This window comes from Ciconia boyciana, chromosome 12, assembly GCF_034638445.1.
Source record: "Ciconia boyciana chromosome 12, ASM3463844v1, whole genome shotgun sequence".
In the NCBI taxonomy this organism is placed as follows: domain Eukaryota; kingdom Metazoa; phylum Chordata; class Aves; order Ciconiiformes; family Ciconiidae; genus Ciconia; species Ciconia boyciana.
In genome coordinates this window covers 15,659,176-15,686,269 of record NC_132945.1, presented here as the reverse complement: position 1 = coordinate 15,686,269, position 27,094 = coordinate 15,659,176, and the positions used below count along the sequence as shown (strand labels likewise).

At 38.1% G+C, this 27,094-nt stretch overlaps 1 protein-coding gene across 8 annotated transcripts in view; it reads right to left on the bottom strand.

Moving 5' to 3' along the window:
• The window catches only part of MTM1 (myotubularin 1), a 47,036-nt gene extending 20,590 nt beyond the window's left edge, over positions 1–26,446 (bottom strand). For 4 of the 8 annotated variants that reach the window (XM_072876967.1, XM_072876969.1, XM_072876961.1 and 1 more), the window contains exons 1-7: positions 26,348–26,446; positions 24,029–24,184; positions 13,433–13,504; positions 12,381–12,453; positions 10,752–10,846; positions 9,599–9,709; positions 8,568–8,669 (exon numbers count right to left, since the gene is read on the bottom strand). In XM_072876967.1, coding sequence (XP_072733068.1) covers positions 8,568–8,669; positions 9,599–9,709; positions 10,752–10,846; positions 12,381–12,453; positions 13,433–13,495 — 444 coding nt within the window. In that variant the 5' untranslated portion in view covers positions 13,496–13,504; positions 24,029–24,184; positions 26,348–26,446. Of the gene's footprint in view, positions 1–8,567; positions 8,670–9,598; positions 9,710–10,751; positions 10,847–12,380; positions 12,454–13,432; positions 13,505–14,872; positions 14,989–24,028; positions 24,185–25,667; positions 25,685–25,803; positions 26,277–26,347 lie in introns of those variants that run through there. The other 4 variants (XM_072876962.1, XM_072876963.1, XM_072876964.1 and 1 more) reach the window with 4 other exon arrangements.
• Between the last annotated feature and the right edge of the window lie 648 nt (positions 26,447–27,094).

Genomic DNA, 27,094 nt, shown 5'->3' with positions numbered 1-27,094 from the left:
AGCTCTAATCAAAACACAAAACTGAATTCCTCCAAAAGGAGGAGTTTTTTTCCTCATGTATTTCAAATCAACAAGTATTTTAAAGGGATGTTACTGCTCACACAAGATACTTTATCCCACTAGTTTTAGAAACTGGAATTTTAAATTAAATCAGTATTTTAGAGCAAGTACATTCATGGGCAAGTTTGCAGAAGTAAACAATGCATTCCCAAGTTGTGTTTTCTGAATGTCTTCACCATTTTTAAAGGGGTAGACCTTCAGTGTAACTAAACATTACAGATTCTTTTGACTAAGTAAACTGCTATCAACTGGGATGGAGGGAGAGATGAAGAAAGGAAAAGGAAAGAGGTGGACATCAACTGTATCAGAAAAAAACCCATTCCATTAGAAGCAGATGCAAGTATCAGAAGTGAAGCAGAAAAACTGAAAAGGTTGTTTATTTGTTTTAATTGCAAATAGGAATACAGCAAAACAGGAATATCACTATCTAAAGCAGTAGATGCAACTGATTTTCTGAACTATTAATAAATGGCTACACACAAGAACCACCCCCTCCTCCCCAAAGGAATTTGCTATATCCCGAAGAGCAACTATGCTAAGAATTCACCAAGGAACCAGAGACAAAGGAGAATCTTATAACAGTAGGAAACAGAAACACTGGAATCCTAACAGATCACTTAAAAGATGCCTCAAAGGCAGGAATATGTTATTTAAGTTGCTACTTACTGCAAGTTTCCTGGTGAGAATTTAAAAATTACCTAGCTTAAGCCCCAATAAGTAAAATACATGAGCTTACTACAGTGCACTGTGATAGCTGTCACATAGAAGATGTTACTGATAAAAAAATAAAAAAGGTGCTGCTCCAAACTAGAAATAAAAAAATGGCCCCTAGGCTGCTCATGTTACCCATAAAATAATCCACAAGAAATCAGATAGAAAAGTGTATTTTGTTTTCACCTTTTAAAAAACAGGGTTAAATTTACTATGCATGAGGAGGAGATGGACAGAATCCTTTCTGAAAGAGCATTGTCCTACTATGTATGGCATGTTTCATTTAAAACCCTTAGCTACAGCAGCTTTACCACATCTGCTGCAAAAGCTTTCAGTCACACAACCCACAACTATTAAAGCTGACAATTAAGCTTCACCAGTTCTGTTGACATTCCAGGTAGTGCAAATTCTTCCTATATTGCTCAAGAAAAAAAAAAGTCATTAGTAGCATGGATCAACCAGCAAAAACCTGAAGTCTAACAAATAACAGGACACTACAACAAATGCAAAGGTGTATGGAGCAAAGCTTGGACTTAGATTTTTATATGAGCAATTCAGAGAAAACTCTTGAAACTCCAACAAGAACAGTATTTAAAAATGAACAGTATCTAAAAACCTGAAGACTAAAATTTATTTTTCTTCTGCAAGAGTTGACTAAATTATAACAAAAATTTATACACACACATTTATATGTGCACATTGTGTACAGACTGTACAGTTAATCTGGTTACTACTGAAAGTCTTACTCATTGTAGAAAAGAGACTAAAAATCTGAATCCCGCCCCCAACGGCCTTCCACTTAAGACTTGATATTTCAAGTCTTGAGATATTCTGTGAAGATGGCCTGAACTTTAGTCCAGGTTAAATGCTAGAGTCTGAAATACAGCAACATCCCCACCCTACCTTAGGCCCATCTCTCGCAACAAAATACATGAAGCAATATACAAAGTTTCAAAGAGCTGAAATGCTTTCTTTTCCACTCTGACAATGATAGCATGGTTCCATTCAACAATATATAGTAATTCAATTATAATTCAATATATAGTAATTCAACAATATACAAGTAATTTCTCAACCTAAGATTTTCGTACTTTCACATCCACTTAAGCAGCTAATTAGATGAAAGTAAAATTTGTATCCCTCTATGTATTCCAACATGACACAGGAGAAAAGTCAGAGTAGGAGAACTCTGCATACATTTATACTCATTTCATATAGTTCTATTTAATTTCAAGCTACAGTTTAACTTCAGTGTAACAACCAACCCACATTTATAACATTTTACTACTAGGAATCATTCTTAAGCAAACATAAGATATATGCTTGGATACAATTGTATTTTCTTTCTTGTGTCAGTACAAGCCATATTTAGCACATGTTTGTACATTACTTTTATTTATTAGAAACAAAATGTGATAATGAGCAATCTGAAGTAATTTCTATTGAATAACATTCTTTGTTGAATTGGACCTTTTATTATCATGATGCACCAAATTGACAAACCCCATTATAGTGAACAAATCAATGTGATAAATACATATTTAGATCCCAGAAGGGTTTGTTATAGTTCAGGTAAGCTTCACATCTGCACTAACGACTCGCATATTTCCATTTTTGTCCTCAATAACCCAAGATTACAGATTAAATGCAGTGCATTTGTATCTGTATGTTTTGATTAACTTAACATTGCTGAAGCTTTCACATCACAGTGCACATAATCTGAATGCAATTCTACAGTACAGCAGGCAAATGGGACAGAAAGAAATTATGGGAAGAAGAAATTATGCCATTTACAATATATTCTGCATAGGTTCTCGTATCACTTGACTTAAGATTTGAGAGGTGCTATCTTAGTAAAAATACATGGCTTAGCTTTATGTGGATACACGTTCCTTCATATTAGTGCCCCTCACATACACAAACCTCTCACGTCAGGATGAAAACAGGGAAGCCACTTCACTGCCCACAGGCATTTAGTACAGACCAGCTGGGTGTATATTAGTATCCTTCAGAGTGCAGAGGAAGGTCGGAGAAGCAAACTACATGACCAGCTATAGGAATCGCATGACTCCACAAAGCAGAAAAGCCCTGTCAACCTCTCTCAGTGCGTCATTACGCACACACGCAAGCCTTTCAAATACCAGAGTACAATAAAAAGTTGGCCAGTTCCGCTCCATGCCTTCTTCACACATCTTTCCTTCCTTCCACATCTATGGTACATCCCTGCTAAACCCTCTTTCTCCCCAAACAATACTTTAGGTACTCTGAGCCTCCACCCTAACCTCCACTCATTTCTTTCTTCACTCCACACACAAAATTCCATTCCCTTCTCTCATCATTAATCCTGCCTCTCCAACAAAAAACACTTCTCCGCAGCTCCTATTGCACCCAGCCTATTTTCCCAGGAATTAAATCAACTGCAGCCTCATTAGATGTGTTTAAATTCGACAACAATGGTTGGAAATTAAAAAAAATAAAACCTACACAGAAGAGACATTCAGGTTCAGAACAATATTGCAGTAAAATAAAAGTGTGGTTTGTTTTTTTTTTTAATCATGAACAGGCTTTTTAAAATCACGAATATATAATCAGAAAGCATAACTGTGGTTTGTACAGGTATACCTGAGCCAACTCTAGATTAGTTTGGTTGGATACTGACTAAGTACAAGCAACAATACAAGTTTCAGGCAGCAAGCTTGAGCCTCCTCTCAGCCCTGAGACCAGCTAGCCGAAAGCCACTTGAATAAAGTGCAAGTTTACCTTAAGTTATACTGATTACTGGTTTTATCTCACATCTTGGGTTCAAAGCAGGATAGTTTGCAATCACTTCCCATGTACTGACCATATCTGTTCTAAGTTTGATGGAAATTAGTGCTACATGTCTGATGGAAGGCCATCAATTCCTAGTAGTCTATCAACTAATTAAAAATCAGTTTCAAATCCTTTTCAGCTGCCATTGGAAATAGAAGAAATCAAGGGAAGAATTAAAGAGGTAAGAAATAAAAAAAAAGTTTAGTAAATCACCACTCAGAAAACTTATGGGGTGCAAGGCTTGTGACTGACCAATACCTGTAATTGGTAAAAACAAGTAAGACTTATAATACATCAGTTAAGATTTTTGCAAAAGCAAATTAAAGCCTCTTTGCATAGAATGGAAGTAGGGATTTCACTGCAGATCCATAGTCTAAAAGCAGAAGGCTACTACTTCACTTTAAAAAAGACTTTCAAATCTTGTAACATTTTTGGTAAGCTACTTTTTATGCTTCGCTGTGCAAATAATTCTGTTTACTTCCTTGCAGGTGCTAACCTGCAATTTCAACACACACGGTCTCTTTTTCAGTCCTCCTACAGACTAAATGTTTGCCTTCAACATTCAATTTATCATAACCATTCTGCACACAAAAATAGTATGTGATACACTGGTTGCTCACAACACAACATAGTTCTGCGAGATAAAGCAGCTGCAATCTGACAATACAGTTTGGCAAGCAGCCTATTTACAAATAGTTATATATTTGCTCTATTTATGGAATCATAGTACAGAAATACATGTTCTACTTGTACATGAGCATATAACATATATACATTTTATTAAATATTTGACCAATCTTTATGCATTACAAAAGAAGAAAGCAGCAAAACCAGAATAAGAAGGTGTTACACACATGCAAAGTTAATTGTTTTTTTTTTAACTTACTGGTTTATGCTTTTCATATATTATAAAAATCACTAAGCTTTTACTCAGTGAAAAGGCTGTCAGTTTCTCAGCATGTTTAAAAATAAAGATATCATTATCCTTGCCTTTAATACGCCATTACTACCACTCAGCCAGTTACATCTTACCTGTTCATCTAAAAACTAAGATCAGACATTGTAGTATTTACATAATTAACTTCTGATCACTTGCAAATATGGTAACCTTACGCCATTATTGCACTGAGACTGACATAAGTCATTCAGAGAAGCCTTAAGTAAAAATATTTTTTGCAAAATCAAGTGCTCCATCAGATAGGCACCTATGCCAGGCCTCACTACCATCTAAAATCATCTTTGTAGATCCAATAGCAACACTGGCATGATCTGATTCTCAGACATTTTAAACTACCAGGATAACTAGCTACACTGGGAGTGGGAGAGGTCAAAGTCAGAGAGCATGACTACCAGTGTCTCTCATCAAAATTGGCATTCCCACAGAGCTATCATGGTTAGAAATAAATGCGCATCATGCAGGTATTATGGTGGCGAATAATCTATAAAAATGATGATGTGTAGTTTCAAGATAAGATCAGGAAGTGAAGCAGCTGCTATGCAGAAACTAAACTACAGAGACTAAATATATCTCATCTTTTGTGGGGTACTACAAACATTTAATTTTGGGAGGTCTGGTTTTGGGGTTTTTTTGTTTTGTTTTTTGTTTGTTTTTTTTTTTTAAGTTTTTGAAAACGCTTTCAGCAACAATTTTCTTTCAATTAGCACAAGTTTGCAATGCAACAGAGGATTATGGATAGCAGCTGTTTGTTCCATATCAACTAAGCTGTCAGTCAGACGACCTATCAGATTTTACATTATGTTATTGATTCAAGGAGATCTGAACCCAACCTATGCTCAAACTGGAGAGACATGAGAATTAGCTTCTGGAAGTAAGCACGGAGGACAATGTTGAGACACTGACAAACAGTTGCGAACAGACCTGTGATTTATTACAGGCTCTCAAACACTGCTGTTGGGATGGTGATGGAGAAAAATCTTGAAAACAATAAGTACACTCCACTCAGAAATAATGTTTTGGGCTGTATTTACCATCCCTTTGTCTGAGAATGGAATAGCATGAAGAAAACAGAAGCAAGGAATCTCTAAAAGTACTTGTTTAGGATCAGCTCTAAAGATATGGTTCCACTACAGATAAAAATCTGTCAGATTTCTATCTGACTAAATGTAAAAATACAGATAAAAATCAGGTAAAAATACAGATAAAAATACAGATAAAAATCAGATGATGCCTTCTTTCCACCGCAGAGCTGCACCAGCATCAGTGCTGCTGAACCAGCTGAAGATCAAGGATGCAGTTCCACAAGGTGGTCTGAGCAAAATTACCAGTTTAACACTGCCAAAAATAGGACATCCCTCTCTCTTCTCTCCTGCCTGCTCCCTGTTCCACTCACATGCCCTCTCTTGTACTGGTTCTGGTGCATACTGATTTCAAACCAAGTCTCCTAAAATTATTAAAAGTGGCACAAGACTAACTCAGAAAACAGAATATTTTGTGCTGGATAAGTGAGCTACATTGGCATACTTAGTGATTATACAACTGTCAGTTTGGTATAAAAAGAATAAACCACCACATGGCTGGAATGTAGAGAGGAGGCCAGAGAAAAGCAAGAGCTCAGCATTTGAGGAGCAGAGGGTTGCCATCTTCACGCAGCTGTCACGTGAAGCCACAGCACGTTCTTTATAAAAGATGTCCCTGATCGAGCTGGCTGCATGGTCAGAGCGTTAGCGTACGTTCAAAGTAGAAGGCAGGCATGCACAGCCCAGACATACTGTCATATTCAGACAGTGAAACCTTGTTCTAAACCAGCCACTGAAAGAGGCAGTCCCATCATTCCTCTTCATTCACATCCACCCACAGATGCCCCGACGCCATCCTCACATCGGGCTAACAAGACTGAGGAAATGACTCAGGGTAAAGCTTTTATTTTTTTCTCCTTGTTTAGCTTTAGTCCCTTTCAGTTCCCTATCTGGTTCATCATGCAGCCTCAAACTCATGCAGGGAAAACCAAGGCAGGAATGAACAACCAGGCAGAAACACCCACCTTTGGCAGGATCAATTTAAACCGCTTGCTGATATACTGTGAAAGCACACCAAAAATATCACACACTCGCTTAACTCATTTTAAAGTTAAGGGCTCATTCACATTGTGACATTAGAAAATAAGGACAGGTGCAACTTCATGATATAGCATAGGCTCACTTTATTTCACTCCAAAGTAATCATAATTTCTAATGGTTATACCCTGCTCTCCAGACATAGGTAAGAGATATAAAGTATGGCTGTTCTCCATATTGTTACTATCTCCCAAGTTTTGTGCTTTACTGAATCTGAAGGCAAAATTACCTGTCTTGACTGAGCCTTTTGTTATTGAGCATAACTTTTACTGGCAAGTTACATTCGAAATGGGCCATAATGATGAGCTTTACTAGGCTCAACAGGTGCAACAAATAAAGCAGGAAGCGTACTACTCCACACATTACTCACTACCATCACTACACAGGAACATCAGGTCTTTTTGGATGACAAAACCTAAGTCCACATCTCATCACCATGTTATTCAAGCCCTGTAGTTAGATTGGACACCATAAAAAAAAAATCCCACAAGGGACTGTCCTAAGTCAGTTACAACTTAATTTGTCCACATTCACTACATGCAAATCCACACAGGTCCTCAATGTAAGGAAAACAAAAATTCTTCACCATGAGAATGATTAAATATGGGATGAGATTGCCCAGAGACATGATGGAATCTACCTTGCAGGAAATATTCAAGACTAGGCTTGACTGTGCCCTGGCTAACCTAACGTAAGGCCCTACTTGCAAGAGAAGCCTGGACCAGATGATGTCCAGAAGCCCCTTTTGACCTAAACTTCTCTATAATTTGATATTTCTACATATAGTTTTCTCTCTCTTTTCCATCATCCTTTGGAATGGTTATGCTTTCAATCATTCTCTATTGTAAGATGTATAAAATGCCAGCAGTAGAGTTAGAGATATATTCACTTCTTCTACAACAGTTTTCTTCGTGAGTACACAACTGTTAGATTTCTACCCAAATGTAGAAATCTCAGTTTCATTTCTTAAGACCTATTTGTCAACACTACAAAATATTCTAAACAAAAGCATTTCTTTTTCCTTATGCTTTCATTCCACAGACTGTTTGCATACAGAATGCAAAATTTCTGCAAAAAAAGTTTTAAACAATTAAATGTTTATAGAGTATAGCCCATTGGTTGACATATATCTTCGGAGAAGGAAATAAGATTCTTGCTGCAGCCTCATATGCTCAACAATTCTCTGAACAAAGTTCTTAAAAATTCATAGTGGAGGCCTCCAACATTTTGTGAAGAGAGCTCTTATACAAGTATCCTAAATGAAAACACCCCAATAAAACGTAAACTGAATTTTACAAAAGACAAAAATAAAGCATTTACTAAAGAGATGTCAAAATGATCCACCAAGCACAGTACACAGATTTCAGCAAAAAAAGGGAAGATAATGGTTAGTTAACATCATTGTCGCTCAGTTCCTTCCATATGATTTTTAACCTGAAATAAATGTGTAATTCATTACTGTATTATCTGTCTGTTATATTTTTTTATCAGTTTCATCAATCAAACAAGTGTTGTCTTACCATTACTTCTTTTCCTGAAGTAAAACTCTTGGTGATTCATAGTTATCATTGCCTTGGAGACTGCCCGATAGTTTAACATTTTCAAGAAATCAAGTAAGGCATGTACTACTCTATTTTCTAATTAGGGAGGAAAACTTGCAGTCTCTAAGCAATGAAATCTGTATGGACGAGAGGTGCTCGGTAGTTTACCTGAAGTATAGTATATAGCATCCATAATTTTACAAATACATAGATGTAAATGTTGTAAATGTACAAAATAAAAACATTAATTCTCTTTATGCTGACACCAGATTCTGTGGTTATTCTTTTTAAGCAGCCACGATGTCCAGTTAGTTAATTGGCAAGAACTCTGCATTAAGATAACTCAATAGGGTAAATGATGTAACTTACCAAGTTATGTGACAGGGGAAAAGCATATTTTGTCAGGACTTCAAATATATCTCTTCTACTGTGCCCTTCTTGTTTTAAGGCAAACCGTAAATTTCTCATATCCTAAAACAAAGGCATTATCTTTTAAGTGAACCAAAGCAGTAAGATACTTTTATCTGATGTACAAATGCTATATTATACACTAAACATGATTTAGAATCTGCTTGCAACACACCTCAAACTATTGTGAATGTTCAGTTTTATTTCTTCTCCCATAAAATAGAATAGAGCATAAGAATTCTACAAATAAAGGAGTACCACATTCTGTGCGTTGCAAACGCTGCTTTGGCATAAAGCCATCAGAAATGACTGTATCTGATTCACTAAAAAGTCTCATGGGCTATTGAATGTTTGCAGGATGGGAGTTACTCTATGTTTTCAAAATGAAAATTTGCCAATAATCTCTCTAGACTACATTGTCCCTAGCTATTTTCTCATCACTAATGTCAAAAATAAGCAATCTGCGCATTAACTACTAAGAATCAAATGTGTATACATAATCCATTAATGAGTCAAAGCATCCTGAATTATCCACTGGGAACTACCGATGACCATATTTTTTCATGACAACATAATTTTTTTGTGAGACTAAGGAAATAGAGATAGCTGTTACATAAGCTTTTCACTGCCTTTACAGCTTACAAACCCCCCATTTTGAGGTGTTCTTCAAAGATTTTAGGATTATAAAAAAATTACTTTTAGAACAAATGAAATAATGAAGAAATGCAGGAATAACGCCCTAGAACAAGACTACTGTGCAAAACCTCTTGTCAAGTAGTGATTTGGAAAGGAAGACCAATCCCTCTCCTCGCATGCAGAGAGGACAGTTAAATAGCCCTTTATACAAAAGGTATTTCCCTGTCCAGTTCCAAAAAGCTCTTTTTAAATTCAGCTGTGAGGAACATGTGTTTTTTCATTCCTATAAAATAGTTAAGTAGTGAGAAAAGGAACCTCCAGATTTCATTTCCTATTGAATTACTGGAAAGTCTTACTTTACAGGTTATATCTAATCCATAAGAGTTCTCTCCTCTGCTTGAAGCTCCTCCCATTTTTTCAATCCTTGAAATTACGCCCAATGGAACATTCAATACCACAACTGGATCCTGCAAGGAAAGTTTGAGTAAGGAAAGGATTAATCTGAAAAGACGACTCAAGCAAAACATTATTATGCATTCTAGAATAGAAAGCAGACATGAAACATATACAGGAAGCAAAAGTGTGTTTCTGTGTTTGATTGAGTCTCACCTCCCAACATGTTATGAAGTCTGTACGGTCACTCCACAGCCTTGAACATCATCCAATTTAACATGCAACAAAAATACTTCATGCCTAATACAGTATGCAGGGAAGAAAGGTGGCAACACCCTAAAAGATGCTTTCTGCTACATACTTCTGATTGCCTCTGCTTGCTAAGACTGCTTTATTGATATACAGAATAAAGTAGAACAAAATGAAAAAGCGATTACTAGTACAGTCAGCCAGAACCAGAAATACCTCAGTTCAATAGTCCTAAAACCTTATTAAAAAAAAAATTACGAAACAGATAACAAGCGCATTTTATTCTCTTTCATGTTGCTGCTTATCGAACAGACTACTACTCCCCCCACCCATGTGAGGTTCTATTGATCTAAGTATTTTTCTTTTCCAACAGCAAGGACAATCAAAATCTTGGTTTACTGATAGCCATTTTAAGAACTATTGCACATCATTAGTTGCTGCCCTTGATCTATCACAGAATAAGTGTAAAGGGAACAGCTATCAAAAAGGCTCCAACAGACAAAAGATAAAGGTATCAGTTCAGTGTAAGTGATTAAACTGTAATTTTACCAGGAAAAAAAATTTTAAAAAAAAATTAAAAATCACACTTTTACAACACATTTAACTTTAAAGAACTTCCATTTTTATATGGACTTCTCAATGGTACATAGGCAATTACTATTTAGTCATTACACAATTAAGATATGGTTATTACAAACATGACAGACCATTTCAAGTAAAAAGCCTCCCATGCAATTCCATAAGCATACATGTGCCAAAACTAAAACAAATGAACTGGCCACAAAATAAATCAAAGGCAGTGGGGGTGAAGGGAAGGGGGTTTAAAGCCAACTCATCCCACAGAAGTAATTGTGGCATATTACTCACATTTTCCACACTTCTTAGGTACAGCCTGTAGTTTGTGATGTACACTCTTCCTTTAACAGGGCCGTTAAATGGACACATATAAATAACATCCTTGTCTGTAAGAAATGCAGCATTTCTTAAAGATTGCAAAAAAATCAGAGCTAAGGACAGCATCAGTTAAGTAGCAGTAAAATAGAGAGCACTGCACTCGTACGAGCCTCTCAGAGATGAATGAATTTAAAAAGTAATAAATCTGAATTTTGTCCACTTGAATTATTAAGAAAATGTGAAAGTTCCATATACTAAAACTTGCCCAAATTAAATCAGCAGATTTCAGTAGCCTTCCCTAGTTACATTTGTGTTTTTCTCTTTCTCGGCAGTACATGGGAGAGGGCAGGACATAAAACAGCGAGTAGATTTTAAGTCCTCTCTGTGATTACTGAACCAGTCTATTCACTATCCTAGAACAAAAACATTCTTCTGTTGATACTATTACATCTTTCAGTGCTCTGTAACCGATTCTGCATTGAAGTACGTAGTTCAAGTTGTAAAGTGTTTAGGGAACTCACCATCCTGAAGAGAAACATTACATTTCAATTTGAGGCAATCAAATGCAGCAGGGCCATCAGCAGTGTTTCAGCAAGGACAGTAACAAAATGAGTACTAACACATACTACTCAAGAAAGAAATATTTAACTGAAGCAATGCTATTAAAGGCTGAAGTGAAGCACTACAAACCACCTATTTCTCCCTGTCCACTAATTTCTTTAGCCCAGTCTATTTATCTGCCTTCCACGAAAAGCACCCTCCTTCCAGTGTGCTGCCCCAAAGCACAGACAATTTTCATAAGGATCATATCAAACATTCATCTTAGTCCCACACCCTCTCCCTCATGCCTTCCCCACAATTTTCCTCTTTAAAAACGTAACTACTCCCTCTGAATCACCACTTTGGTTTTACCTCAGCCAATCTTGTTTACAAACCTACCTAACAAATCCTCGGGCAGGGGGCAAGCAGAAGCTTCACAAATAAAAGACAGACCACTTTCAGTTGCATTCTGATACCTCAACACAAACTTCCATGAGTGGAAAGCTCCATTCCAGGAAGAGCCTCCATCAAGTAAGAAACCACTGTACACAATACATTAATCTTCCTTATGCTACAACATTACTGTATGTGAAGGCTAACAAGTGCATAGTAGCTACGTGCATGCCATGTTGTGTCAAGGAAGCATAAGATTATACTTAGGGTAGTCACCGTTTGGGATAAGGTTCCACACTACTGTACAAGATATCAATACATAGTGGGTGGCATGTAGAAGTCTCTTGACTTTTGAAAGCTTGGAGGGGCTGTCATCACTAGACATGTGCTACTTAGTCTGTAGATACAATTATGACACATTTGACTTGCAATTTCTTTCTATCAGAGGATCTGCCATGTGTGGAAACCAAGATTTTAAAGACTTAAGTTATTGTTATAAGTGATAAAAAGTCCCTATTGCAATTACTTAAAAAAATTCATGACATTTTAGCATGACTTACCCCTGCCCCCAGCCCAAACCAGCCCAAATTATGAAACAATCCAGTAAGATACATGTATATGCCAGACTCCTAAACATACACTGCATTAGGCAGCTATATAGCTCCATACCTGTAACTCTAGTCTCTCCTGGCAGACGAGGTATTTCTTCGTTTTGTTCCCAGTTAGTTCCATCTTTTAGAGTCTAAAGAAAGAGAAGTACAACAGCACATCATATTTTATTTACAATTCCTTCAAGTTCCAGATTAAAAAAAAAATCTTAAAGGTAATTTCTGCAAGGGAAAGAAGAGGTTTTTCCACAGTAGAAATTGACAGACTGAACCAAAAAAGGAACTCACCACTATCCTGTACTGCAACTATTAAACATTTAAAGGTTGAACAGATCTGAAACATAGGTATGTTTTAGTCTTTCTCCTTCTAAAAGGATAGTTAACTATATTTATATTAAATTGGAATTAAATTTCTATACTGTAAGTTCTCTGAAAGTTTTGTGCATTTAATTTTCCAAGTATGCTGGGCTTGGAAGAACAAATCAACTGAAATCACTTAAGCAACTAACAACTATTACACACAATCTGCTCATTTTTGCCTCTCCCACATTCATTAGTTTTTAAGAATGATTAAAGGAAAATAATCTTTGTTTTTGAAAAGTTTAAAAAGCTAAATAAAATCTTAGTTTCTGTTTTCTTGCATGCAGGTTACATTTTCTTCAGCCACACAGCATCAAAAAGCAGAGGGGAATGCCATTTAGATTGCTTTAATGTATTTCCCACTACAGATGAACATTTTAAAAAACTGAGCCAGATAAACATAACTAGGTGTAACTTATCAATTGCAGTACAGAATCTTTCTACAGCATTGAAGTGCCAAAAATTTTCAAGAATGCCACAGAATATTTCAATGTAGAAAGCAAGGATAAGAGTAAGTATATTAAAATTGATTTTAAGATGGCTCTCATAACTTGTGATACAGAAAGTATTTCACCCATCCACTCTGAAAGATTTTTAAATCAACTCAGTTAACTGCATTAGAATTTTAGCAATAAAAATAAGTATATACATTCAAGAAAAAAGTCATTCAGATACTCAATTTTCTACCCAAATATGGAAGATTATGATCTCTGGGACCTCTGACATAAAAAACATGAAAAAATTTACACTCACCCTTTTACTTGAGGAACTCTCCAAGGAGTTTGAATTATATTTAGGTGTTGATGATGAGGCCATACCGGGTATCTGATGAGAAAGCACAAATTGGAGACTTAAACTTCCTCTTGGATTACATATTATTTACAGGAGAGACTGTAGACTTTGGAGCTCCACAGGTAGACATCAAGAGCTTCCAAGAATGTTTTGCAAGTTACTATTAATTTAAAAAATTACACAATGCCTTGTAATTGAAGGTCACTATTTAAAAGCATCCAAATCAAAAAAGAAATTCATTACTAGCTCTGGGATTGATTCTTATTATAAGAAATATTCTGACTCAAGCTATATTTTGGAATTCAGTTGTTTGAATACTATTATTAGTTCAGTCAACAGACATTAGAGTGCTTGTTTTAAGCAACAGGATACATATACTATGAAATGCAACCTACTTGGAGCATTTGTATTAAGACTTCATTTAGGAAAACAGAAACTATAAAATCATTGCACAGCTCTTGAAATCACAACCATGTCAATACACTCAAGTGTTTCAAGTTGAGAGAGAGAGAGAGAGAGAGAGAGAGAGGGAAAAAGCAGGAGTTCCACAGTACTTCTAAATTTAAAAACAACCCCTCATTTCCTAAACTGAAACTTCAGTTAGCACACCAGAAGGGGGAGTGTCCAGCCTTCTGGTCTGAATAGCCTTGATATGTTTAAAGGAAAAGGATTTTATTTTTTTTTAAATGGTATTGATTAAAGACAGAATCACATGATACAGGATTCATCTCCTTAATAATTTCCTGACATTGCACAAGGGATCTCTAGAACAAACACTGGGAAAATGCTCATACTTGAAGTTACTCCAAACAGTAACCTCGTACCAAATTATACTTCCCTTTCACTACTCACACACCCTTCATCAAGCCGACTGGACATTGTGCAGCAATCTTGAAGAGGTTTTGTTTGTTTGTTTGTTTGTGGGGGGGTGGGTGGTGGTGTTGGTGATTACAGACCACACAATCTTTGTTTCTATTCCATAAATGAATCACTGTAGCCTTAAATAAGCACTTTCTCTCCCCTCTCAACACTGAAAAAAGTTTGCACAGATCTCTCTGCACCATGACAAACCAGCCCATGCTCCTGCGTAACAGTGGGCTCACAGTGACACTGCAACAGTCCTACACAAGCAGTAGCGAAAGATTAAACTGCAAGATCCAAAATGCCTTGAAGTCACTATAACGATACAGGAATGCCTCTGTGCAGGAAGAAGGTGGGAAACCACAACCTGAAGTTCTACTGGTTTGTTACCTCCTTACAGAGCCCAAGTCTTCCATATCTCATAAAGAAAACGTAGGAAACCTGACATCATGTTTAAAACTGTAATATTCAGTGATACAGCTTATCAGTATAAAAATCACACACCGCCACAAAAAAAAAAAAAAGAAGAAAGGAACCCACATTAAGTTGAAAAATGAAGAAAAATGCTTTTGAATGCCACAGAGCCTGTGTGGCCCTGTCACATGGAGGTATTACTTCCTTTCTGCGTGTCCGGCAGTCTCAGCTCTCTCCAAACACTGAAACAGAGGGGTCCTGAATTAATTTTAGTGCAAGGCCAACAATTCAAATGAAAAGCTATTAGCAATCAACATTAAATCGTTGTTCTTTCAAACTACCTCCACAGAAAAACTATTGCAACATTGGAGACTAATGTTTTGAATATAAAACTTAGAAGATTAAAAGAAGATATTTTCACAGTTTTTCCTTCCTTGCAATATCTTACATACTATAACACTTAAGGTAAATTTAACATTTTCTATATTGCCATGTTAAATTGTGAACATCCAATATTTGTTCAGATTACTTTCCTTAATTTATAGAAGATTAAGTTTTCCAATAGCCAGATATTTATAAAGGTAAAAGGTATATTTATTCAGAAGCTTGTTTTAAAATGTTTTCCATATGAAGTGGTTTTTGTTCATATTTTAAGTGAGAAATACCAGGAGAGACAGAGACAAAGGCACAGCAGCCCCAGGTTTCTACGTCAGCATAGAAAGTGGTTTTAACTAGAGCTCACATAAATTTAAGTTAAGGCTGCACCAGCCATGAGAGACAAGTGAGCATAAACAAGCCCTAGTAAAGTTACTTTTAAAAGATGTGGCAACCCTGAATAGGTCTGCACTGCAAAATGGAAATTTTGACTGCAGCAGGTACAGGCACACCCAAGCTAGCTGTTGATCTTGCAACCGCAGCTACTCCACCAGCGAAGCCACAGAAAGACAAGCTCCAGCAGAGGTCACACGAGCCCACCCAGGATCCTGGACACTCACCTTGGTGCCAACCCACTGCTTAAGCTTCTAAGAACAAAAGATTGTTTGGACATTCCTTGTGCCTTTCAACACTACCTCCAATCGTAGCATACTGCTGCTCGCACAGGGAACAGTAGGAAGTGTTTTAAAAGCCTTGCTTTCTATATTATTTCCTCCCTTACGGCCCATTCACTAAGTTTTGGCTGAACTGTAGCATTACATGAGGTGAGCTACGATTCCGAAATAATCATCTGACTCCAGAACACTGACTATAACTTATCCAAACCTCAGTGTAAATTAAAAGGAATAAGCAGAGATCCTTTTGGATTCTCAGAAAAATTCCTCTTTGCAGAACCTGACAATACAGCGGGACAGAGCTCTCCTGCCCTCCACTCTGCCACCCCACTAGGCCACTTCAAACAAAAAAGATATCTGTGCAGCTCTCGAAGCAGACCTTTGTGAGCGTGTTTCTGTGTACGTAAGTTTACTTTGTGTAAAATTCCCCCAACTGTCCATGAGACTGATTTCTTTAAACATACTTTACAGGGAGAATTAATTCACTCACTGACTTCAATTTCTATAGAATATTTCAATATAGAATTACAACCAACTACTCTGTTTCATTTCCAACACTTTAATGATGCAAATTAGACTTATTCAGAACTAAGCTGAATAAATATGTATTGAAAGTAAGGTGTTATCTGTCAGATTTTTTTTTCTTAAATCCATCGCACATCTTCACTAAAATTAACGCAAGTTATTTCATCAGTATGTAAGTAGAAGAATTATTTTAATGCTACCTAAATTTTGCTTTGAAACCCAATCGCACTTTAAAAACCCAAATACTACTAAGCACATTTATAACAACCCATGTTTCCCTGATTTCTATACGTAAACTATGGTCAAGTAATTAAACTTTACATTATATAACACCCATTAGACAGCATTTAGAACAGTGTCCACTTTTGGACCCCAGTACAGGACAGGCACCGATAAACTGCAGCGAGTTCAGCAGAGCGTCACCAAGAGGACCAGGACCTGGAGCGCCTGTCCCATAATGAGAGGCTGAGGGAGCTGGGAATTGCTCAGCCTGAAGAAGAGACAGCTTCAGTGGGACCTCACACCTGCCCACCAGCACCTTTGAGGTGGTAACTGAGAAGACAGAGCCAGGGTCCTCAAAGCAGTGAGTGATGAGAGGACAAGACACAACAGAAACCGAAACAAACCAGATTCCAGCTTAATTTAAGGAAAAAAAACCCCTACTTTTGCACCTTAAGGGCAGTCAGGCAGTGAAAACAGGGCCCAGGGAGGTTGCAGTCTCCATCCTCAGAGGTTTTTAAGACCCAACTGAATAAAGCTTTGAGCAACTGGGTCTGATCCTGCTTTGAGCAAGAGGTTGAACTAGAGATCTCCTGAAGTCCCTTCCAACCTGAATTACTCTATGCTTCTGCGATCTTCAGGCAACAGACAAGATTAAGTTCTCGTTTAAAAATACCCATTAAACAAGGACACACCCTTAAAGAAGTGGACTCCTCTATATCAAAAGAGCAAACAAGTTTTCAAAAACATTTAAAATGAACATGAAATATTTCCTTTTATAATATTATATTTCTTTTTCTGTCAAATCGTAGAAGCAGCTTCTGGCAACCTCCCAAAGTAATATTGCCATGAACAATTCAAAAACATACTCCATCATAGTCTTAAAATAGCTACAACTTTCTCATTATCACGGAGCAGCAGCAGTCCTTCCACACAGGGAAAAATCTTGCAAGTAGTTTTCCACTGCAAACACATTTTATTCCCCAGTATCACCCATATGTACTTCTGTACTTGCACAAAAATTGAAAACCATACAAACCTCATGCTTGTCAGCAGCTGAACAGAAATACAATTACTCTGCAAATTTAAAACAAATCAGACAACTTTGTTTATGATATTCTGCAGTTATAAACAGTTGAACATTCTTCCCTGAATCTAGAATAGCAAGGAAACAAAGCAATTTTACTGGTTTTAACTTGAACTAATAAACAAAGCTTTGTTAAAGTTACCAGAACTTAATATAGTAACACTACCAAGAAATGTAGGCTCCAATGATCTTACAATAACAATTAAACTACTTGGGATCTGTATTTTCATTAAAGATATTTACATTTGTGCTTCCTAGGATTTATGGGAATGGAGGCACAACAACATTTGAAAGGGTAGGCACTGAAGGCCAGATTTTAAGAAGTTAATTCAAGGATCCTGTCTGCTCTTTATGAATAAATGTCAACAGACACAAGCATATGCCCACACAGAAAATCTAAATTAACTTTAAAACATGTAAATAAGCTTTTGAGAAACATGAAATGACAAGCTACTCTTTCCTTAAGGTTCTTCACTGCCAACAGGTTAGAGGATGTGTGCAGTGCAGCTTGGAAAGACCACCAAGACTCATAAATTGGGTTTAGATTGACAACAGCCTGGTGAAACTAGTTCTCATTGTTTATGACCCAGGAACAAATTAAGCTCATTTGACATTTTGCTGGTCCTTTTAAGGCTTCATCTTCACACCAGAATCACATCAAATAATTTGTAACTATTGTATAACTGAGCCATGCTTGTGTCAACCTAAAATCTTTACACGTATAAAGAACTAGTTTGTGCCCAAGCACAACATAATCTGCATCTGCCAAAGGATTACTAGCACAAACATCTGAGATCAAGTAAACTGCATCAAGTAAATTGCGAGCACCACTTTCCAGGTATTTAATATTTTGATCCTCCATCACTTAATTAAAACTTTGGAAAAAAGCACTTTCAAATTTGTAACTACAACATTTGGAGCAACAACAATTTTGACAACACATAATGGTAAAATGAAGTTTTTAACTTTGCATAGTCTATAATGTTCAATATGTTAATCTGGAAAGATTGAGGAAATTAAACTGCTAAATTACCACACAGAGAAGACATTTACAGAATATACTGAGTAAGAGGTAAACATGATGAAAAAACATTAGTGACACATATTATTAGAGTTGAAACAGGTTGGGGGTTTTTTTTTTGTGTATATATATATATATATATAAAATATGTAAGGGCAACTGGATAAGCATGAGAATTATTTGCTTTTACCAGAATCAGATTTATCAATACAGTAAAAATTAACACAAAAAAGTTCAACTGAACATTTTCTAGAAGCATTCTCATTTCTGTCACACATCAATAACGATGACACAGGATAACACCAAAGTTCTCATAATCCTGCTCCAGATAATGATTTGTGCAAGAATGAAGAAAGTCTGTGCATCTCCAAGGCCTCCCCTAAAAATACAGTTACAAAATTTATGAAGCCCCTGCATTTGCTGTCATAGTAATTCAGAAAACAAATTAGAGCTCTTCTAAAAAGAGTTACAATTACAACTGGACAATTATATGACACATGAAAGAGATCAATGCACTGGATTAATCATTTAAGATTTGCAAGGCATCTGCCAGTCTAGATAAAAGTGAAGTTATTTTCATAGTTGGACCTGATACCAAATAAGGAATTATTTCAAAGAGAAGAAAAATAGTATTATATTAGTAAACAATTTTTCACTGTGTTTGAGAGGCACGTGTAAGTTAGTGCGGGTATATAGAAAAAGCTGCTTGCACCCTCATTTCAATAGAAGATGTGAAAAATGAAAAAGCAGGTTTGTAATGACAAGGTATGCTGGTGTTACACAAAAATTGTAGTTTTATTTGGTACAGTAACAACCTACAGAACCAGTATGAATATACTGCCTTGTGCTTCCCATAATATAATTAAAAGCATAAAATACAAAGTCCTTAAAAACAAAACAACATCTGTCTGCACCACAACTGGACAGAAGAGATAACACATAACACACAGGTTTTCAGAAATAACATATAGAATAGAGCAGAACTCTAGGAATTTCTAAGACAGTAGCAAAATTAAGTTAAGACAACCATGAAGGGAGAAGAAAAAAAAAGTATTTCACTCTAAGTATTAAGCAGAAAGAAACATAAATCCTTTTAAAAAATATATATGGAAAAGCAACAGTCTTGAAGGGTCAAGCCAACAACAGCATCTAAGCTATCATATCAGAGAGTCACAGAAATAAGCATCAGCAGCTTTAACACTAGTAAATGAGCATTTAATCTAATGAAGTCAAGAGTAGTCATTCATCTCATTAAAGGTTAATAAAATTTTAGAATTAGATATAAAGATATACAGGGATACAAAACAAGTCACAAGAAAGGTCTACAGCAATGAAGGCAGTCTTCCAGACATCAGCTGTCCCTAACGAAATAGCAGCAATCAACCAAAAAGAAACACAGTGAGATCAAAGTGCCACAAACAACTAATCAAGTCCATAGAAATAAATACATCTCTTTCACACTCATTTAACCAGTTATATTTTAGCACAAAGGAACTATATTCAATAACAGAAACAAAAATAAGGTAGCAGAAGTCTCCAAAGTTTAACAAAGCTACAAAAAAATAAGTAGCATAAGGCAGAGCATTCCAGTTTCAAACAGAGGAAGTTAAAAAAAAACAAACCACCTAAAAACCCACAGAAAATCCATACCACAGAAATACTGGGGTTTTTTTATTTCCTTTGGAAATAATTAAAAAAAAACGTAAAAACTTTCTGCGACAGTGAAAGATACCAATGCAGGCGGTTTTTAGAAGCAAAACTCTATTTTTTTAAAATAAACATAGCATAGTTTGGGTTGGAAGGGACCTTTAAAGGTCATCTAGTTCAAGCCCCTGCAATGAGCAAGGACATCTTCAACTAGATCAGGTTGCTCAGAGCCCCGTCCAACCCGACCTTGAATGTTTCCAGGCATGGGGCATCAACCACCTCTCTGGGCAACCTGTTCCAGTGTTTCACCACCCTCATTGTAAAAAATTCCTTCCTTATAACTAGTCTGAATCTACCCTCTTTAGTTTAAAACCATTACTCCTTCTCCTATCACAACAGGCCCTGCTAAAAGGTTTGTCCCCATCTTTCTTATAAGCCCCCTTTAAGTACTGAAAGGCTGCAATAAGGTCTCCCTGGAGCCTCCTCTTCTCCAGGCTGAACAAACCCAACTCTCTCAGCCTTTCCTCATAGGAGAGGCGTTCCATTCATCTGATCATTAAATATAATGATGTCACTCATGCACTCAGACCTGATACATTTAGACTACTTCACTAAAAAAGAGATGTTAACATTTTAAAGTCATACAGTACTGACATCAAAAACATGCCTAGAGCAATGCCAATTCAGACACCAGAGTTACATGTATTTACTTGTAGCCAGTGGCAATTACCTGTTGTTTGTTATGCAACTGATGGCAAACAGAAAGAAAGGAAAACTCACTTACCTCTGAGATGTAAGAATCATTTAAACAGGAAAAAGAGGCTCTATTAAACCACTTAAGAGAGCACTTATGATTTCTTACCATCAGTGTTCAAGGCCAAATCATACCTATGATATACACCAACAAACCACCTTTGCACATCCAGTCATAAGCTTCTACCTGTACTTATTCCAGAGTGGATCTTTGGAGTCAACATGGATTGCTAAAACACAGAATCTCCCATTTCTTCTGTACCATCACAGTTACAGGGTGTAAAATCCTTCCCAGTGCAACCTCTTAGTAATGGAGTCTGCAGCCCTTACCTTTCCTCAAGTGGATCCTCACGATTCTACTGATCTGAGACTGGATTATGCTGCTAGTGGGTCTTCTCCCTTAATGTCTAAATGATACTCCCCATTCACATGTACTTACTAAATCTACATTTTCCAGGCAAACCATATGAGCTTTCAAGTCTCTTTCAAAGCCTTCTCAATTCAAGCCATAATAACTACAACACAAAAAGCATGCCAGCAGTACAAGCCTCAATGGGATACTGTACACATAGAATGCATACTAGTATTTGCCCTTCTGAAGTTTCTAAGTCAGTTAATCAAGTTAATCAGTAATGCATTATAAAAAATTTCTGTATCCTATAAAAAAAAAAGTATCACTTACAAAAAAACTTGCAACCTGGAGCTACCTGTTTGCTAAACGCCAATTCTCCACCAGGCTTCCTGTCTTTAAGAAAAATGCACTCCAGAATCCCTCATGTTGCCAATTCTCTGCTAGACTGTGAATGGCAAGCTGTACCGCTCAACACGGACTGCTGAATTTGTTTGCGAAGAATCAGAGACGCACTCTCTCCCAGAAAAAGCATCCTCTTGTTCCCTAATGTGCCCTGTATTTGAAAGGGCAAGTCATTGCCCCCAAAGGACTCAATATGAACAAGTGCAAATGACAAAAGTTCACAACAGTCAAGTGACTGCTAATTCAGCAAACAAATTAGTGCGCCAGTTGCCTGCCCACTCCTATTTTATAGACTTACTATACCAGGTAGTTTTGAAGATATTAGAAGGAAGACCTTGCACTAACAAAAAAATAATATCCTGACAATGAATTTCTACAAATGGCAGCAAGTAGCAACACCTTGGCAGAAAGTTTGGCAAATATTTTCTCAGTGCCATCAGATCCTATGCACTTCTATGTATATGTTTCTTTAAAAAAAAAAAATCTTGCAGCTTGTACATGGAAGCCAGGTATTGAACAAATAATAGCTGGAGGGAGTAAAAAAATCTCAGTTCTGTCTTGATTGATATTTGTCCTGTCTCCATTTGCAGGTTTTCTTTTACTGTCTTAACTTCTCATGGAATTTGACTCCCAACCTGTTTTCAAAGTAAATCACAACTTCCAACAAGACCTAACATAAAAGTTTGTAACATTACTTTTTCTAATTATCAAGCCAATTGCTTCCTCCTTTCAAATTATATTGAAAATGTAGCTTAGGGTGATATCCCTGGCTTTTATCCCAGCAAGCTTTCTTGTAAGAGAATTACAAGCTCTCTCACAAAGACAGATGATACAGTAGGACACATGCCAGCATGGACACTAAGTAACTTATCTGCTGATGGACTCTGATCTCTTAGTTAGATATTTCTCATGCTTTATATCACAGTAACAAGGAAAAGCAGCACCTACTTCAGTGGTAATAAATATAATTTGCTAAGTCCTGTTTTCTAGCAATTGTCAGAGGTCTATTCCTTCTAATTTATGCTAACAATTATTTCTGTCCACTTGTACTCACTTATTGCTTCTCCTGTATTTGTTCTATGCATCATATCTTTCTCTTGCCATGATTATATTTTTTCCTGACTTTTTCTTAATATTTACTCTGGTAACTGAGTTCTAAAGTGGAAGTTCAGTCACGTGAGTGGATCAAGGAAAGTAGTAGTTTTCCCTCTATGCATGTAGCCCTGTACAGCAAGTAGCTGTTAGATCTAGCTAGATTAGGTGGCATGACAGAAGTGAGTGGGTTTTTTTAGGAACCATTTGTCACATTACCTCTAGAATCAGCATTACATCTGCAGGAAACTTATGCCTGAAGGCTGATCTGTGGTTTTCTAAACCCACCCAGTCTATTTTCTCTACTCTGCATCCCCTGCAGGGAATGTATACCTCCCACATTGTCAAAAGCTGATGCAGTTGACAGGAAAGCCTATGGGATAGCAAATACAGCTTCAAAGTTTTCTATTAAGAAAGCCTTCAGTTGCTCTCTGCTCATTCTTCTTGAAAGACATCCCCTTAGGCCACTGTAGTTCTATTGCTAAAGATTTAACTGATGATGCCACAAGAGAAATGGAAATTGTATCTGTTATATAATGATATACTGTATTAAAAAAATGACACTGTAACAGTTAAAATGACATCCCCTACTCAGTCTTTCCTCCAACTTTCCTTTAAGAATGTGTACAACCCATGCATCAGACTCATCCTCTTTCATCTGCTGTGTTTAGTTCCTTCTTCCACTACATAAATTGCTTCTCTGAATACACATAATACCATGGAGAAAGTACCATTCTGAGTTTGTCTCTGTTTAAAAAGAAGTGGACTAAGGACTACGATGAAGCATCTACAAAACGTTCTTTGCTTCAGTCCCTAAAAAAGGGGAGATTGGGACTATCCTGCCTAAATCATCCATGGGGCAGCACCATACTTCTGGGTGTGCTCTCTTTCAAGTAACAGGCAGGTAGTTTGCCGGGCACAGAAAGTCTGATACTTTTGTATTCCACATCTGCCTATGTATGTTATGCATTAATGCATCCAGTCACATCACACAGAGTCTCTGGCATACAGCCCTTCCATTCATTATATGCAACAACCCAGCAAAGAGGTTGCGCACCAATTACTTAGATTTTGTTGAAAAACACACACCTCATCTTACACAAAACTGTAACCCGGTCTACTTGAAAACACTTACTTTTGTTTTCTCTTGCTCAGAAGCCTCCAGGTTTAATAAGTCATTTCAGTTGTAGAAAATATAGAGATGCCCACTTCAGTGTGAGATGAGAGGACAACAGTGTGTTCATTCCTTCAACTTTCAAACAACATTTGACTTTTGTGCCATAGCTGGCCCCTGACAGGAACAGAACAGGTAGGAAGACATTGTTAGCACTGCCAGAATATTTCAATTTACATTACTTTTTTAAAAACTTCAGAAAGGAAGCAAAACCCCAGAATAGTTGCTACTAAAAAAGCCCTGGAGAAAGGAAACAAACAGTACTAGTTCTTTTTACATTTTATCTTGTGTCAGGTGGTTTGGCATCAAGTCATTGGAACTGAGAAGAACGTTCTCTTCTAAAACTTGAAAATACAGTTTTGAAATGTTTCTAATGTGTAAATCTTACGCAGAGTTTTAACCATGCTTATGTTCCCCCTACATATTTGGGCATCTTTCTGCACACAGTTAAGCATTTCCTCTCTCGTCCATTCCCAAAGAATACTGCCATTTATTTGTTTCTTTTCCCAAATACGTTCAGGAATGACTTCATATGAAAGCTGCTATGCAACTTGGCAAAGTCAGAAGGAACAGACCATGAAACAAAACTTATTTTTACATGACCAAGTTCTTAGAAAAATTAGGATGTTGTCTCCTTGAAAAGAACACACACAATATTAAAGATTTACAGTTACTTCTCATTAAATTAGTTTTGCATTCTAAATTAACTATTGTTAGTTAACACTGTAACTCTACATATCAGGAATACATTAACACTAGAGTTTGCTCAACCTCAGTGATGCTACAAGCCCATCTCTTTGGCAAGTATGTCTTTTGGAAGTTTCCTTCTGACCAAGCATAGAATGATAAACAGCACAAAAAGAGAAAATTCTGCATTTTATTGAAAAAACCTCTATATCTCATCTCTTGTGATGTTTGCCACACAATGAAGCTACATACAGCCCCAAAAGTTCTGTGCGTTAAGGCTTGTTGTGCTTACCAGCTTTGTTAATAACTATACAGCCTAACTTTTTTAACCTCCTAAACCACAAATTAACATTAAAAAGAAAACTATAGCAGGAAAGAGGTTCTGGTTTTGCACAGTGCTAATCCTGTGCCACAAGGTACCTGCCCTTCAAATCTGGTTAATGATAAACAAATATGACTACTAGCAAGCAATGAACACAATACTGCCCCAAAACAGGTATTATGCAGTAGAGCCAAGGTACTTTTTAAACATGTATAGTTTTGATTAGTACCTATTGAGACAAGTCAATCCACTTGACATCTACACAATTTTAAAACTTAATCTGCCTATGTTGCTTTCTATAGCACCAAGAAAAATAGGGATTTCTGTGGAAAGAAAAAAAGCCAATACCTTTCTTATGCTCTTAATTACATGCACATCTGAAAAAAAACCCCCACAAAACCAAACAAACAAACCAGAAAACACCAATCACACAAAGTAGGAATTATGCTTTTTGACCACCATAGCACAAAGACCAGCAAGCAGAAACAGTCTGTCATCTTCAAGAGTAATTTCTTGGTTTAAATCAACTAAAACATTTGCTCTGAAATGGAAGGGTTCAGCTTTTCAGCCGTGAACACTGAAAGAACTCACATGCTTCAGACCAAAATTTATGCCAGTCAGAAATGAATACTACAGTGACTTAAAAGTCTGAAAGCGAATCAAGAGCACTCGGAATATTTTCATATCACAGGAGATAATTTCTTTTTACGGGAAAGGTAGAAATTACAGTTCAAAGGTGTCTTTGCTAAGCCATGACACTGGGCTATGGACTTCAGCAGCGCCTCGCTTCCAGATCGATTCAGCGCGTCAGGGCGCGAGTCAGGAGAAGCCGGAGCCGAGCAGCAACAAACAGCCCCAGCAGCCGAGTCCCAGCAGCCACAGGGCCCCGCCGGCCGCTTCGCGGTTGGCGGCCGCAGGTGACTGCCGGCAGGCGGGCAGGCACCGCGGCCCGCCGGGGATGCGGGGCTCCCAAAGCGCTCGGGGCGGCAAGGGGGGCCCTCACAAAAGCCTCCAGCAACCCCCAGACCACCCCGGCAGGCGAAGCGGCGAGCGACGCGAGGTGTGCCGCGCCCTGAGGGAGAGGGGCTGGGCCGGAGGGAAGGCCCAGGCCGGCAGCAGCCCCCGCCTGGGCATCCTGGCGGGGGGCCGGGGCCGGGGCCGGGGCCGGGAGGAAAGGATCCCCGGCGCGGGGAGGGGCCGGGGGTGCGGGGACAGGGGCGGAGCCCGCCGGAGTAGCCCCGCCGCCCAACCCGGGCCCCACGGAGACTCACCGCGACGCGGCCGCCCTCGCCGTCGCGGGCCCGAGTGCGGCGCCCAGCGCTCCCCGCCCCGCGCGGGCCCGCCTCGCCCGCTCACGTGACGGGCCGGCTCCCGCCCCTCCCCGCGGGGCGGTTCCCCGGTGCCTGCCGGGAGGTGTAGTCCGCGGGGCCGCGGGGGCTGCCGGGAGCTGTAGTCCCAGAGGGCGGTGCTCGCGGCCGAGGGGCGGTGGCGGGAAACAGCGGCCTCGGGCCGTGAGGGGGGACGGGCCGCGCCCGCGGAGCCCCGCGCTCGCCGCCCCGCGGGGCCGTGGGCAGCTCGGGGCTGTTAGCAGCACCGCCCCTCGCCACGCAGGGCTTTCCTGAGTGAAACAGCCGGGAAAAAAGGAGGGAAGGAAAGGAAGACACGGGACACGCGTGCGGTGTGAAGCAGATCGAGTTGATCAATTCATGGCGGTTAATGATCAGAGACATCCCAGCGGCCCAAGCCTTCTGGATGCCCCTTGACTACAAATAAACACTGATAAGAAGTAAAATAATTGGTGATGCAGGTGCCAGGAGGATTATTCATGTAAGATTTAAAAAAAAAAAATCCTTTATAAAATGGCCCATTGCCACCGTGCAAAGAGCAGCTGTGTACATCTAGAGGGCGAGGTGGTGATGCGGGGATCCTTTGCTGTCTAATGCTATGTGCTGTCAGGAAAAGGGGATCTGTGATATTATAAAACATTTCTGATGTTATAAAACATATTTTTGAGTTAC